At 43.1% G+C, this 14563-nt stretch overlaps 1 protein-coding gene across 2 annotated transcripts; it reads left to right on the forward strand.

The window, feature by feature from the left end:
• Positions 1-5683: 5683 nt before the first annotated feature.
• Positions 5684-10344, forward strand: LOC121287087 (protein fem-1 homolog C-like). Of its 2 annotated transcripts, XM_041204601.1 has the most exons (2): positions 5684-7630; positions 9589-10344. In XM_041204601.1, exons 1-2 carry the CDS (start codon positions 5837-5839, stop codon positions 9601-9603), a joined length of 1809 nt encoding a protein of 602 aa, XP_041060535.1. In that variant the 5' UTR covers positions 5684-5836; the 3' UTR covers positions 9604-10344. The 2 variants fall into 2 exon arrangements, with proteins under 2 accessions (XP_041060535.1, XP_041060534.1); XM_041204600.1 differs by having other exon boundaries at positions 5684-10344.
• Positions 10345-14563: the final 4219 nt, after the last annotated feature.

The following is a 14563-nucleotide window of genomic DNA, read 5'->3' on the forward strand; positions in this document are numbered from 1 at the left end:
GCCCATATGGGAATCAACGGTACAGGTAACACTAGGAATGAGGTTCAGCTGAGGGAGTTTGAGGAGCTAGGGTACAACTTAAAAGGCAGAACCTCGAAGGTTTTCTGTAATAATCTCTGGATTACTGCTCAAGCCAACTGCAAATTGGCATAGGGAAAAACAGTTTAGATGTTTAAGTGCTTTGATGAAAGTGATGTGGGATACAGGGGTTTCACTTCATGAGGCACTGGTACCAGAAAGAGGGAGTTGTTTCTTTGGGATGGACTTCACTTAAACTGGGCTGGGACTTGGTGAATCAAATAACTAGTGGGTAGATGGAGCTTTTAATTAATACAGTGGGGGAGGGTTCAGACAGGATAAATTTATGTCTGAAGTCAGGCTGGAGAGCAAAGTAATGATTTGGGGAAAATGAAGCAAATTGTGTCAGGAAGAAACAGAGAGTTTAATAATAGTGATAGAACATTAGTGACTAAGGCTATATCAGATATAAAAGAGTAAAAGTTAAAATTAAATGTGCTATATTTGAATGCACAGAGCATTTGTTACAAAATGGATGAATTGATGGCACAAATCAAGATAAATACTAGTAGCAAATACTAGGTGTGATTACAAACTTACAAATTTGGAGCAGGAGTATGCTACTTGGCCCCTCAAGCCTGATCTGATTGTAACCTGATCTCCACCTTACCACTTTTCCCAATAACCTTTCACTCCCTTGCTTATCAAGAATAAAAATTACAGGGTGACCAAGGTTGGGAACTAAATATTCCAACTTGATTTTTAGATGCTTAGTTGATGAGTATATTCAGAACTTAGGCTGATAAGATTTTAAGGCACTAAGGGAATCAGGGAATGAGGGTGTCGCAGGGTGAGAAAGTGGAATTGATGCAATTCAGTCAGGATCTTACTGGGTGCAGAGCAGGCTCATTGGGCCATATAGTCCATTCCTGTTTCTTATGCGCTTTCCATTTCAAATTGATTAGTTTGATGTTCAGTTATCTTTTCAGACTAACTGCTCATTCGCCACTTATGCTTAAGGGTTTTTCGATGCACAACATTTCAGGGTAGTTTCACCTACATTTTAAAATAGTGAGATGAAGCACAATAAGCCTCTCTGAGGTTGTGGCATTACAGCAGCTGTCATGACCCTGATTCAATGGACTAGTTTGACACTTCAAACTTGCTTCACAAACCTCACCACCACCATCTCTATCTCCTTGAATTAACCCCACCTCCTTGTCAAATTGATGGATCTTATGCAATTGCCTCTAAGATTCCACCAACTCATTGGCTAGTCTGGTCATCAATCAAGGATGAGTCGGGCCTATCATTGATGAACTTGATGTCGCGATTGTTTCTATGAGTTGGTGTTCACTCGGGGAGTCATGTGTCGCCTGGACCAGCATGCACAACGGCGGCTCCAGGGGCGCATGCGCGCTGAGGCCCAGTGGTTTCTGGAGCTTCAAAACAAAAACAGAATTACCTGGAAAAACTCAGCAGGTCCGGCAGCATCGGCGGAGAAGAAAAGAGTTGACGTTTCGAGTCCTCTTGACCCTTCAGCAGAACTGAGTAATATAGGAGAAGGGTGAAATATAAGCAGGTTTAGTGGGGGGCGGGGGGGGGTGGAGAAGTGGGGGGGTTTGTGTTGTAGGGACAAGCAAGCAGTGATAGGAGCAGATAATCAAAAGATGTCAGACAAAAGAACAAAGAGGTGTTGAAGGTGGTGATATTATCTAAACGAATGTGCTAATTAAGAATGGATGGCAAGACACCCAAGGTACAGCTCTAGTGGTGTGGGGTGGAAAGACTAACAGGGCATAAAAGGTATAAATTTAAAAATAATGGAAATAGGTGGGAAAAGAAAAATCTATATAAATCATTGGAACAAAAAGGAAGGGGGAAGAAACGGAAAGGGGGTGGGGATGGAGGAGGGAGTTCAAGATCTAAAGTTGTTGAATTCAATATTCAGTCCGGAAGGCTGTAAAGTGCCTAGTCGGAAGATGAGGTGTTGTTCCTCCAGTTTGCGTTGGGCTTCACTGGAACAATGCAGCAAGCCAAGGACAGACATGTGGGCAAGAGAGCAGGGTGGAGTGTTAAAATGGCAAGCGACAGGGAGGTTGGGTCTTTCTTGCGGACAGACCGCAGGTGTTCTGCAAAGTGGTCGCCCAGTTTACATTTGGTCTCTCCAATATAGAGGAGACCGCATTGGGAGCATAAATGCAGTAGACTAAGTTAGGGGAAATGCTGTTTCACTTGAAAGGAGTGTTTGGGCCCTTGGACAGTGAGGAGAGAGGTAGTGAAGGGGCAGGTGTTGCATCTTTTGCGTGGGCATGGGGAGGTGCCATAGGTGGGGGTTGCGGAGTAGGGGGTGATGGAGGAGTGGACAGGGTATCTTGAAGAATTACTGCTCCTCTCTCCAAGATTTCCGTTTCTCTCTTTTGCCTTGTTCACCTTCATTGCTTTCCATTTCTCTCCTGGTGTTTGACAAGGTGTTTACTAAAACCCGCTTTCACAGCCATATCTCCTTTCTCAGTGACTGTCTCCGTCTCCGACTTACCCCACGTGGATTTCAACTGAAATTCCATCCCTCTTGTTTCGAACCCACCCAGGATTACAGGTATCTCCGGGATATAAAACATTTCTTGGACTGCTGTTCCCGTCGCATTCTGAGATCCACACTCAGTACCATGTGCCGCCATATGAACACACTCGACCTCTCCCTCCAGCAGCACTGCCGCACCCTTTTTCAAAGCTGCGCGTGCCCCCAGTTTCATTTTATTCTTCGTCTCATCCGACGCCTCAACAAGAAACTTTTTCTCTTTCTCTCAAGTGCTAAGGAACGCAAGCTCCAACAACTCATCGACACCAACACCCATCTAGGAACCTCCACCCCGCCTGTCCCTCCGTCCCCATCCCATCTTCCAATCCCAGCCCCGGCCGTGTATTCACTATTTCCCCTGACCTTCCCCTCTCCGACGCTGAACATTAAGTGCTCAGCAAAGGACTTATTTTTATACCCTTACGCCCTCATCTCAATTAATTTCGGGCACAATGCTGAACTCTTCTCCCGCCGTCTTCGTCTCCGTGCTCACTTCTTTGGGCAGGAGTCCTCTCCCCTTTCAAAAGATCTTTTTACCCACCTCCAATATTCTCCCTCCACCTGGACCCCTCCCTCTGGATTCTTACCTTCTCTTGATCTTTTCTTTGAGAACTGTTGGCGTGACATTAGTCGTCTCAATTTCTCTGCTCCTCTCACCCATTCTAATCTGTCTCTCTCTGAACTTACTGCACTCCGTTCTCTCAGGTCCAACCCCAACATTGTCATCAAACCCACTGACAAGGGTGGTGCTGTTGTTGTCTGGCGCACTGACCTCTACCTCGCAGAGGCTGAGCGTCAACTCGCAGACACTTCCTCCTACCTCTCCCTGGACCATGACCCCACCACTGAACACCAAGCCATTGTTTCCAGGACTGTCACTGACCTAATCTCCTCTGGAGATCTTCCTCCCACAGCTTCCAACCTGATAGTCGCCCAACCTCGGACGGCCCGCTTCTACCTCCTACCCAAAATCCACGAACAGCACTGTCCCAGCAGACCGATCGTGTCAGCCTGTTCTTGCCCCACGGAACTCATTTCTCGTTATCTTGACTCCCTTCTCTCTCCCTTTTTCCAGTCCCTTCCAACTTACATCCGTGATTCCTCTGACACCTTACGCCACATCAACAATTTCCAGTTCCCTGGCCCCAACCGCTTCCTCTTCACCATGAACGTCCAATCTCTCTACACCTCCATCCCCCACCAGGATGGTCTGAGGGCCCTTAGCTTCTTCCTCGAACAGAGGCCCGAACAATCCCCATCCACCACTACTCTCCTCCATCTGGCTGAACTTGTTCTCACACTGAACAATTTCTCCTTTAACTCCTCTCACTTCCTCCAAATAAAAGGTGTGGCTATGGGTACCCGCATGGGCCCCAGCTATGCCTTTCTCTTTATGGGGTATGTGGAACATTCCTTGTTCCAGTCCTACCCCGGCCCCCTCCCACAACTCTTTCTCCGGTACATCGATGATTACTTCGGTGCCGCTTCATGCTCTCGTCAGGACCTGGAAAAATTTATTAATTTTGCTTCCAATCTCCACCCCTCCATCATTTTCACGTGGTCCATCTCTGACACTTCCCTTCCCTTCCTTGACCTCTCTGTCTCAATCTCTGGTGATAGATTGTCCACCAATATCCATTACAAACCCACCGACTCCCACAGCTATCTCGACTACAGCTCCTCACACCCCGCTTCCTGTAAGGACTCCATCCCATTCTCTCAGTTCCCTCGCCTCCGTCGCATCTGTTCCGATGATGCTACCTTCAAAAACAGTTCCTCTGACATGTCCTTCTTACTTAACCGAGGTTTTCCACCCACGGTCGTTGACATGGCCCTCAACCGTGTCCGGCCCATCTCCCACACATCCGCCCTCACACCTTCTCCTCCCTCCCAGAAACATGATAGGGTCCCGCTTGTCCTCACTTATCACCCCACCAGCCTCCGCATTCAAAGGATCATCCTCCGCCATTTTTGCCAACTCCAGCATGATGCCACCACCAAACACATCTTCCCTTCACCCCCCCGGCGGCATTCCGTAGGGATCGTTCCCTCCGGGACACCCTGGTCCACTCCTCCATCACCCCCTACTCCTCAACCCCCACCTATGGCACCTCCCCATGCAAAGATGTAACACCTGCCCCTTCACTTCCTCTCCTCACCGTCCAAGGGCCCAAACACTCCTTTCAAGTGAAACAGCATTTCACTTGCATTTCCCCTTAGTCTACTGCATTCGCTGTTCCCAATGCGGTCTCCTCTACATTGGAGAGACCAAACATAAACTGGGCGACCACTTTGCAGAACATCTGTGGTCTGTCCGCAAGAAAGACCCAACCACCCTGTCGCTTGTCACTCCACCCTGCTCTCTTGCCCACATGTCTGTCCTTGGCTTGCTGCATTGTTCCAGTGAAGCTCAATGCACACTGGAGGAACAGCACCTCATCTTCCAACCAGGCACTTTATAGCCTTCCGGGCTGAATACTGAATTCAACAACTTTAGATCTTGAACCCCCTCCTCTATCCCCACCCCCATTTCCATTTCTTCCCCCTTCCTTTTGTTTTTTCCAATAATTTATATAGATTTTTCTTTTCCCACCTATTTCCATTATTTTTAAATTTATACCTTTTATGCCCTGTTCGTCTTTCCACCCCACCCCACTAGAGCTGTACCTTGGGTGTCCTGCCATCCATTCTTAATTAGCACATTCGTGTAGATGATATCACCACCTTTAACACCTTTGTTCTTTTGTCTGTGACATCTTTTGATTATCTGCTCCTTTCACTGCTTGCTTGTCCCTACAACCAACTCCCCCCCACCCCCCACCACCTTAAACCAGCTTATATTTCACCCCTCTCCTATATTATTCAGTTCTGTTGAAGGGTCAAAAGGACTCGAAACGTCAACTCTTTTCTTCTCCGCCGATGCTGCCGGACCTGCTGAGTTTTTCTAGGTAATTCTGTTTTTGTTCTGGAGCTTGTCGTTCGTTCTTGGGGTCACGTGCCACATGGCCGCAAACTCCGAGCATGCGCAGCGGCGGTGCTTGGGGACGCATGCGCGGTGAGGCCCCCCCCCCCCCCCCCCCCGCCCCCCCCCACGGCCGGAGTCGTCAGCTGGAGGGTCTCCATTTTACTTCCAAAAGATAATATCGGCCGTTGCAGGGCCGAGGGCGGCCTCTGATTCCCATCTTCTTCCTTCTTTGTTGGCCCGGCCGGTGTTTAAATGGCAGCAGGGGCCCGAAGATGGACATCAAGACGGCAGTTTTCAACGCAGCTCGAGACGGGAAGTTGAAACTTATGCAGAAGTTGCTCAACAACCGGAGCGCTGAGGAGCTGGAGGCGGTGACATTGGAGAAAACCAACGGTGGCACCCCCCTGCTCATCGCCTCCAGGTACGGCCACCTGCAGGTGGTCGACTACCTGATGGAGCACTGCAAGGCTAAAGTGGAGCTGGGCGGCTCGGTTAATTTCGACGGGGAAACCATCGAAGGGGCCCCGCCGCTCTGGGCAGCCTCGGCCGCTGGGCACCTGTCGGTGGTCCGGAGTCTTCTGGAACACGGGGCGTCCGTCAACAACACCACCCTGACCAACTCCACCCCACTGCGGGCAGCTTGCTTCGATGGCCACCTGGAGATCGTCAAGTACCTCATCGAGCACAGTGCAGACATGGAAGTGGCCAATAGGCATGGACATACTTGCCTCATGATCTCATGCTATAAAGGGCATAAAGAGATCGCCAAGTATTTGCTGGAGAAGGGGGCGGATGTGAATAGGAAGAGTGTGAAGGGGAACACTGCTTTGCACGATTGTGCAGAATCAGGAAGCCTGGAAATCATGAAAATGCTGCTAAAATGTGGGGCTAAAATGGAAAAGGATGGTTATGGAATGACCCCCTTACTTGCTGCCAGTGTCACAGGCCACATGAATATTGTGGAATTTCTTATTAACCATGTGCAGACCAGGAAGGAAGACCGAATTGATGCACTTGAGCTCTTGGGAGCCACGTTTGTTGATAAGAAAAGGGACTTACTGGGAGCTATGAAGTTTTGGAAGAGAGCAATGGAGAAGAGGCACAGTGATAAAAGCAAAGTAGTTAAGAAGCCACAGGTAGGGCAATTAGTGCTGGCCTATGATTATGCAAAGGAAGTTACAACCTCTGAAGAACTGGAGGCCCTGATCACTGACCCAGATGAGATGAGGATGCAAGCCTTGTTGATCCGAGAGAGAATTCTTGGTCCATCCCATCCAGATACTTCCTACTATATCCGTTACCGAGGTGCAGTCTACGCTGATTCTGGCAACTTTGAAAGGTGCATCAATTTGTGGAAGTATGCATTGGATATGCAGCAGAACAATTTAGACCCATTGAGCCCTATGACTGCCAGTAGTTTGCTCTCATTTGCTGAACTGTTTTCTTTTGTCCTGCAAGACCGTCCAAAAGGCACCCTAGCCATGAAGGTATCTTTCAATGATCTTATGGGCATCCTGTGCAAAAGTGTTCGTGAAGTAGAGCGGGCAGTGAATCAGCGGGAGAACCCACCAGATGTTGCACAGTTTACTAAAGCTTTGTCCATTATTTTGCACTTGATCTCCTTGCTGGAAAAGGTAAAATGTAGTCCTGATCAGGAGCATTACAAGAAGCAAACCATCTATCGGCTCTTGAAGTTGAACCCAAGAGGAAAGGGTGGATTTACCCCGTTGCATCTGGCTGTTGACAGGGACACAACATCAGTTGGCCGTTATCCAGTTTGCAAGTTCCCTTCATTGCAAGTGACCTCGGTACTGCTGGAATGTGGTGCTGACGTTGACTCAAGAGATTATGAGAACAATACTCCCCTGCATATTGCTGCATTCAACAATAATCTTGATATTATGAATATGCTAATTGACACTGGTGCACATTTTGATGCCACCAATTCCTCCAAGAAAACTGCTTGGGATTTGCTGGATGAAAAGAAGATGGCCAAGAATTTGATTCAGCCCATCAACCACATCACCCTCCAGTGCCTTGCTGCTCGTGCCATTGAAAAACATAAGGTGATTTACAAAGGATTAATTCCAGAAGAACTGGATGCTTTCATTCAACTACACTGAAGTGCCTGTAAAGGTGCTTCTCACCCAACTTGTACTGTCAGATAAATATGACACAGACGCTTCAGTGAGATTAAAATCATTCTGCCTCCTGAAGGGCTATTTACATGTTATAGGGCTAAGACTTTAAAATAGAACAAACAAAATTAGTTTTGCAGTATACTTGTCGGTTACTCTGTCTATTGTCCGTTCTGGATTGTGGCAAAGACTGAATGTTGGGCTGGAGGGGTTGGAAGGCACTAGTTAATTTACAGAATATTAGTTTGTAATCTGCAAATCTTTTTTAGCTTGTGCCCCCTCCACTTGGCTTTCCCCATTGCTCTCACTGCTGCAACCCTGGCTGAATGGATCACAGCCCACACGTCCTGTACGTTGTTCACAGAATTCTAGATTTCTGTCCAGCTGTTAATTCACAGGCAAGTCATATCCTCAACTGTACTTCAAAGTTGTAGGAGAATCAAATATTTAAAAACACACCTAATCAATCCCAGTGTCCCTCATATGTTTCAGCTGCCTTTTAAGATTCAGCAAAGAATATATCCAGTCAATGCAACCAGGTCCAAAGATAGATACAGTATTAGTGTGAGTTACACTTTCAATTTCAAACCCAATTAGTTCCAAAAATGAAACACATCACTGGCTCAATAGCACACTGAGGTAAAGAGTCGACTGGAGCGTGTCCCCCAATATTGGAAAGTGGAAAAATCACTAATGCTGGAAACAAACAGCATGCTGCTCAACATTGGATAGGGTAAGATAGGTCAGTCTTTCAGTTTATTTCAGATACTGACCAGCCTATTGAGTTGCCATCATTTACTGTCCCAATTTTAGCTGAGACTTTCATGTTATGTACATGTGTTATGTATGTTATAATAAATGTTCAGAATTCTTGACCATTTTGGTATACGTTTGGTAAAAGATTTTACTTTTATCGGAAAGGCTGAAAACTGGTTTGTTATACCAGTGAGTTTATTTTTCCTACAAATATTACTGTAATGTTTAAATCATTACAGCCTAAGGACCCAATCTTTTAACATTCAACCATCCTTTGTTTGATACCTATCTATCAGTAAGACCTGGGGTTGATGAAGGATTCTTTTTGGGTTAGGAGGAAGGATGGAATAGTGGAAAGAAGCACAGTTTGGAGGACCAATATTCAGTAAAATGTGTAGCATGCTATAATGTTTGATAGGTACATCCCACTTAATTTTATTATAGCAGCGATTTTACCAAGACAGCAAATATATTCACAATTCATATTTCATTTTCAAACAATTGGAACTAAATTGGTTACCTTCCCTGAGGCTGATGGGCTTTGTCTAGGTAGTGGCAAAACCGATGGATTCAGCCTTTTTTGACCCCTCACTGATATACGTCTCACTTATTGCTGAAACACACAAGTGACATCTGTCCCAAGATCCAGGAATTGATCAGTTAAGCCAGTTTAACGAATGGAGGCTTGCTATTGTGGCTAAGTTTCAAAAAAGCTTCACACCCCATTTATCCAACCTATTACTTGGAACAATTCATCTTGGACTGAATTATCTCAGTTTTAAGAATAACATTTTTTGTATTCGCATGCTTCTGCCAGGGACTTACTGTTTTAGTAAAAGGGTATAACCCACCACTGTCTCCTTTGGCACATGACAGAATGGTAGATGTGTGTCCTAAATTGGCTTGTTTAAATTCAGTAAGGCATCCAGTTATCATCTTGGTATTTTTCCCCTGCCACACCCCATGTACTGTCAGTCTTTTGATACTCCCCTTCATAAATATACACACAGCTTTTGTCTGCAATCTGTGTTACAAACAAAATGTCAAAAGGCCAAGCAAAACCACTTTTTAAGTTGTTTCCTGGAAATGAAAAATGGGAGTCTTGACCATGTTGCTTACTATCTCACCAGGCTCCAACCTTTTGATTCAAGTATTTGAAAAGAGGAAAGCCTTGCAAGTTCAACTTCTTTATTTGCTAACCTGCAATCTGATTCAGAAAAAGGGAGAAAGCTCAAAGTAACCTAGTCGCAACAGCAGTGAACGGCAATAAAAAAATACTGCATAAAGCAAGTGTTTTGCCACTGGCACACAACACTGAAATGAAACACAGCATTCAATCTTTTTGAGTCCTGAATGTCTTTTGAAACTTGCACATTGGTTAACAGCTAAAAATGATCTTTTTAACACTGGATATTATAAGTATCATTTGAACTCTCTGAGCCATGAGGGTGTTCATAAGTCAGTGTTCACTGAAGAAGTAAAACAAAGATTGGTGGGGCCGGTTTTATAGTGTAAACATTAAACTGCAGTTTTCATAAAGTTAAGGATGGCAGAGATTTTAAACCTTGTTGTAAATACTGGGACTGTTAAAGGCGCCTATGTATAGATCTAATTTGTTTCAACTGGGTTTTATTTTATGGAGAAACTTTCAAACCAGCTGTGTTACTGCATGTTTTCACACAGCAGATAAGAATGCTAATATTGTTTTTAAGCATTTCATAACTACACTTAGAAACTTAGCTTTTGGAACCTATTTATTTTAGCACATTCTTTGCCCAGTGTTTACACTAGATTGTTTGGCTTGAAGAATATTAAATGCAAATTGCTGCTGAGCTGGACTTGTGTGAATTGGGTGGCTCTTATAATAAAAGTGTATCTAAAACAAACTGATGTAGAACATTAATTATTCATTCCTCCTTCAAAAGAAATGATAAATCTAAGAAAAGAATACCTATAGGTTGAAGCAGAAAGGAAAGACCAGAGCTAGGGAGTTGCACAACGTTAAGATTCTAGGAAGAATTCAGGGTAGAAATTGGTGCATTCTTGATTTCAACCCAGTAAAGCAGGAGGAGAAAGAACGTTTCGATTCAGTGAAACAAATAAGTTCACAAGAATGACCATTATAATATAAGCAAAAAAAAAAGACTAAAAGGTGGTAACAGAGACTCAAATCGCTCCAGGAGCCCAAAGGTCCCAGAAGTAACTCGCCAAATAGTGAGTAATGCTAAAATACTAGAAGGATTTAAACTTTGTAGAGTGTTAACAGTTATTAAGAGAATAAAAATATTTGGAATGTCAGAAGAACTAAACTTCTCGCTGGCAATTTTAGCACGAGGGGAGATGAGTGTCAATTCTTGTCTTTGTTTTCAGCTCTCTATGCAACTTTGCTCCTCCAAATATTGATAATTTCCTCCAGCCCCCACTATCCTCTGAGTTATTTGCGATCCTCTATTTCCAATCTGAGCATCCACAATTTTAATCACGCTTTCCTCCTTTAAAGCTACCACTTTGACCAAGCTTTTGATTATATTTCCTAATATCCCATATGGTTTGGTGTCATGTTTTATAATGACTGTCAAGTGCCTTGCAACATTCTATTAAGTTAAAGGCACTAGATAAACATGAGTTGCTGTAATTGAAAAACTAAGGGTACCATCAAAGCTAAGAGATGGCAGTGATTCAATTTGATAAAAAGGACTGTGAACCTTCATACAGCCATTTACTGTCATTTTCAACTTTCCACCAGCATGAATCCTTACATGGTTCTCAATTCAAGTAAACCACAAAGCTTTTAGAGGAAGTGTTCAGCTTAATTGTCATTCCTCCCCTTATGGTTTAGTTGCTAATTACAGTGTATAGTATGTAACCGAGTAACGGAGAGCAGGGTTGTATACCTAGAGCTGATAGGGCCATAATGGGGAGCTGGAAAAGTGCTGACATGAATGTTGGGTGAAGACAGGACTTGGTTTGTCTGTAATGCTGCCACAGTTAATTAACCTTCAAATAGTCAGTTATAAGAATGGCCACATGGAAAAGGTACAGGAAAGTGACCACTGGCCTTGAGACTGTATGACAGCATAAGTAGCAAATTGAAGATGAAACAAAAACTGAATTCTCTCAAGTTGTGAGAAGTTTAAACTGAAGTTTCTCAGCCTCCAACTTTTTTCCCTCATCCCTGCCCCAGTTAAACTGATGATTTAAGGCACCTGGGAACAGATATTTTATATACACCCCTTTAACAATTCCTCCTCCCTCGCCTATCTGTTTTATGAATGGTGAATACTTCTCTTGATATGGACAAACATAAAATCACGAGAAAACACCGGTCGGCCTGCCAGCCTGTTCTCAACATGGTTGAGAAATAAATATTCCAGGGTACACAATATTTTGGAAAGACAGATAGAATGGCCAAGGTGGAGGGGTAGCCCTATTAGTAAAGGGTGATAAAACATCAGTGAGGAAGGATCTGGAATCAGAAGATCATAAAGTAGAATTAGTATGGGTGGAGATTAGGGATAGCAAGAATCAGAAAACTTTGGTGGGAGTAGTTTATAGGCCCCCTAACATATAACTGTTAGAACATTAAACAAGAAATTTTTGGGGCGTAGAACACAAGCAACATAATAATTGTGGGGAACTTTAATATTCATATAGACTGGACCAAATTGGCAAAGATGGCCTAGAAGATAAGTTTGTATTGAGTGTTTACATGGCAGTTTCCTGGAGCAATACATTGTGGAATAGGACCATTTTAGATCTAGTATTATGTAATGAGGCCTGGTTAATTAGTAATCTCTAGTAAATATCCACTGGGAACTAGTGATCAAAAGATAGTTGAATTCCATGTCAGGTTTGACAATGACATACTCCAATCACAAACAAGAATCTTAAAGGCAATTACATAGGGATGAGGGGAGAGATGGCTAAGGCTGATTAGGTAAATAGACAAAAAGGTATGGCTGTAAATGAACAGTGGGAAACATTTAAAGAAACAATTCAAAATGTTCCAACAAAATTACATGCCATTGAAAAACAAAAACTCAGCAAGAAAGATCCATGCATGACTAATTCAGGAAGTTAAGGATAGCATCGGATTAAAAGAGCCATATAATGTTGAAAAGAATAGTAGCAAGTCTGAGGGTTGGGAGTGTTTTAGAAAGCAGCAAAGGGCCACCAAAAAGTTGGATTTAAAAAGGGGGCAAAAAAAAGGAGCAATTTAACCAGGAATATAATAGATTCTAAGGGCATTTACAAGTATATAAAGAGGAAGCGAGTAGCTAACTTAAAACACTGGTCCCTTAGAAGCAGAGACAGGGAAAATTATTATGCAGAATGAGGAAATGGCAGAGACACTGAAGAAATATTTTGTCTGTACAATAGACACAATTATGAGGCTCAGAAAAGGAAAATTTTATGAGGACTGGATGGTGCTTTGATACCATCAACCTACTTTTCAGTCCAATGGAAACAATAAAGCATCTTCCACCCTTACTGAGGACACTAACTCCAGCCCCATACTGCCACATACAAATGCTCATCCTTTATGTAGCAACCCAGACAATGCCAACAGGCGGGTTATCGGTTGTAGGAGGCATCAGAGAAAAGTCCAAACTGTCCTCGGATGCATTATGCATGCTCTGGCAGGAAATAGTGGACAGTCTTTTGCGAGGAGAGATTCTACCCCGTTTTGTTACCCTTTACTGGTTCTTGGCATTGAATCAACTTTAGTGACTCCAGTGCAGCCTTGGTGAGATCAGATATCTTAAAAAGAGACCAGGGCTCAAACCCTGGGCTTTCCTGTTCTGTTCAATGCAGTTTGACAATTACTGGCTCTATTTTTACATTATTTCTCAAATGCCAATCCCTCCCAGTTGTCTGATTACTTACCTTTTTTCTCATTTCCATCTATATTTCTTCAATTCTGCTCCAAAAATGATACTAAGAATTGCCCTTTCCAAAAATTTAAAAAGGATCATTCAGTAAGAAAGAAATAGAAGGATGGAAATTTTGGGTGTCTTATCTCTGCAATAACCTTCTACTTGCAAACATTAGGCCTAAATTTGCCTTTCAGTCAATTGAAACCCTTGTTGTACTGTCACAGTTTAATGAAAATGTTACGCCTAACTTTGAATTATCCACCAGCCAACACCCAAACAGATCATTTGGTAACAATCACATTATTTGTGGAAGCTTGCTGTGTGCAAATTGGCTGTCTTGCTTCCTACATTACAACAGTCATTACATTTAAAGTACTTCATTGGCCTTAAAGTACTTCAGGGCATCCTGAGGTCAAGAAAGGCATTATATAAATGCAAATCCTTCTTTCTACATTTAGGGTTCTCTTTTTGTTGCTGTTTATATCTTATATATGTTTTTGTCTTGTTAAGAAGATATAATTCTCAATGTAATTGGAATTTATTGTAAAATGGAGTAATAGTGGGATGTGTCTTTGTGTGTAAGACTTAATTGAATTAGAGTCAGCTAGTCTGGGTGCTTTGATGTAAGAAGAGAAGTTAGGTTTGAAACGTTAATTAGGTAAACATGGGGAAGTTTAGAAACATCGGTGCATTTTTAAATAAACCAGACTAGATGGTTTTCAAAAAAGGGAGTGAAATGTGTCACCTAGCCAGGTAAAGTATAGAAAGAGTGTTTTTATTTTTCCCAAAGACTACTGGTAAAACTTAGTACTACAAGAGATTTTTATTATCAGAAAGATAAAGTCCAAAAACATAATGATGAATGGGAATTTGCATTCAAAGGGGGAAATATGTATAAAGGAGCGAAGGCTATATGTAAGGGTAGGTAGTCTAAGATTCAACAAGGGTGAGAAGCCTTCAGCATCTATGCCTCAAACTGCTCCCTTCAGGTACTGAAGTTAAGAGAACTCACTTTGCATTTGACAGTTCAGGGTATCGTTTACTTTGCCTGGGACTTTTAAAATCTGTGTTTTACTGTTGCCTTAATGAAGGTGTAACTGGGAATCAGATTAACTAGGGGATTTAAAAATTATTACTGTAGCAGTAATTTGTAGACATATGTATGTGCTCACAATCTTTTTTATTAATAAACATTTAATCTAGTTTTGTAAAACCTATAAAATTGGTG

The sequence above is a fragment of the Carcharodon carcharias genome, chromosome 14 (genome assembly GCF_017639515.1).
Source record: "Carcharodon carcharias isolate sCarCar2 chromosome 14, sCarCar2.pri, whole genome shotgun sequence".
In the NCBI taxonomy this organism is placed as follows: Eukaryota; Metazoa; Chordata; class Chondrichthyes; order Lamniformes; family Lamnidae; genus Carcharodon; species Carcharodon carcharias.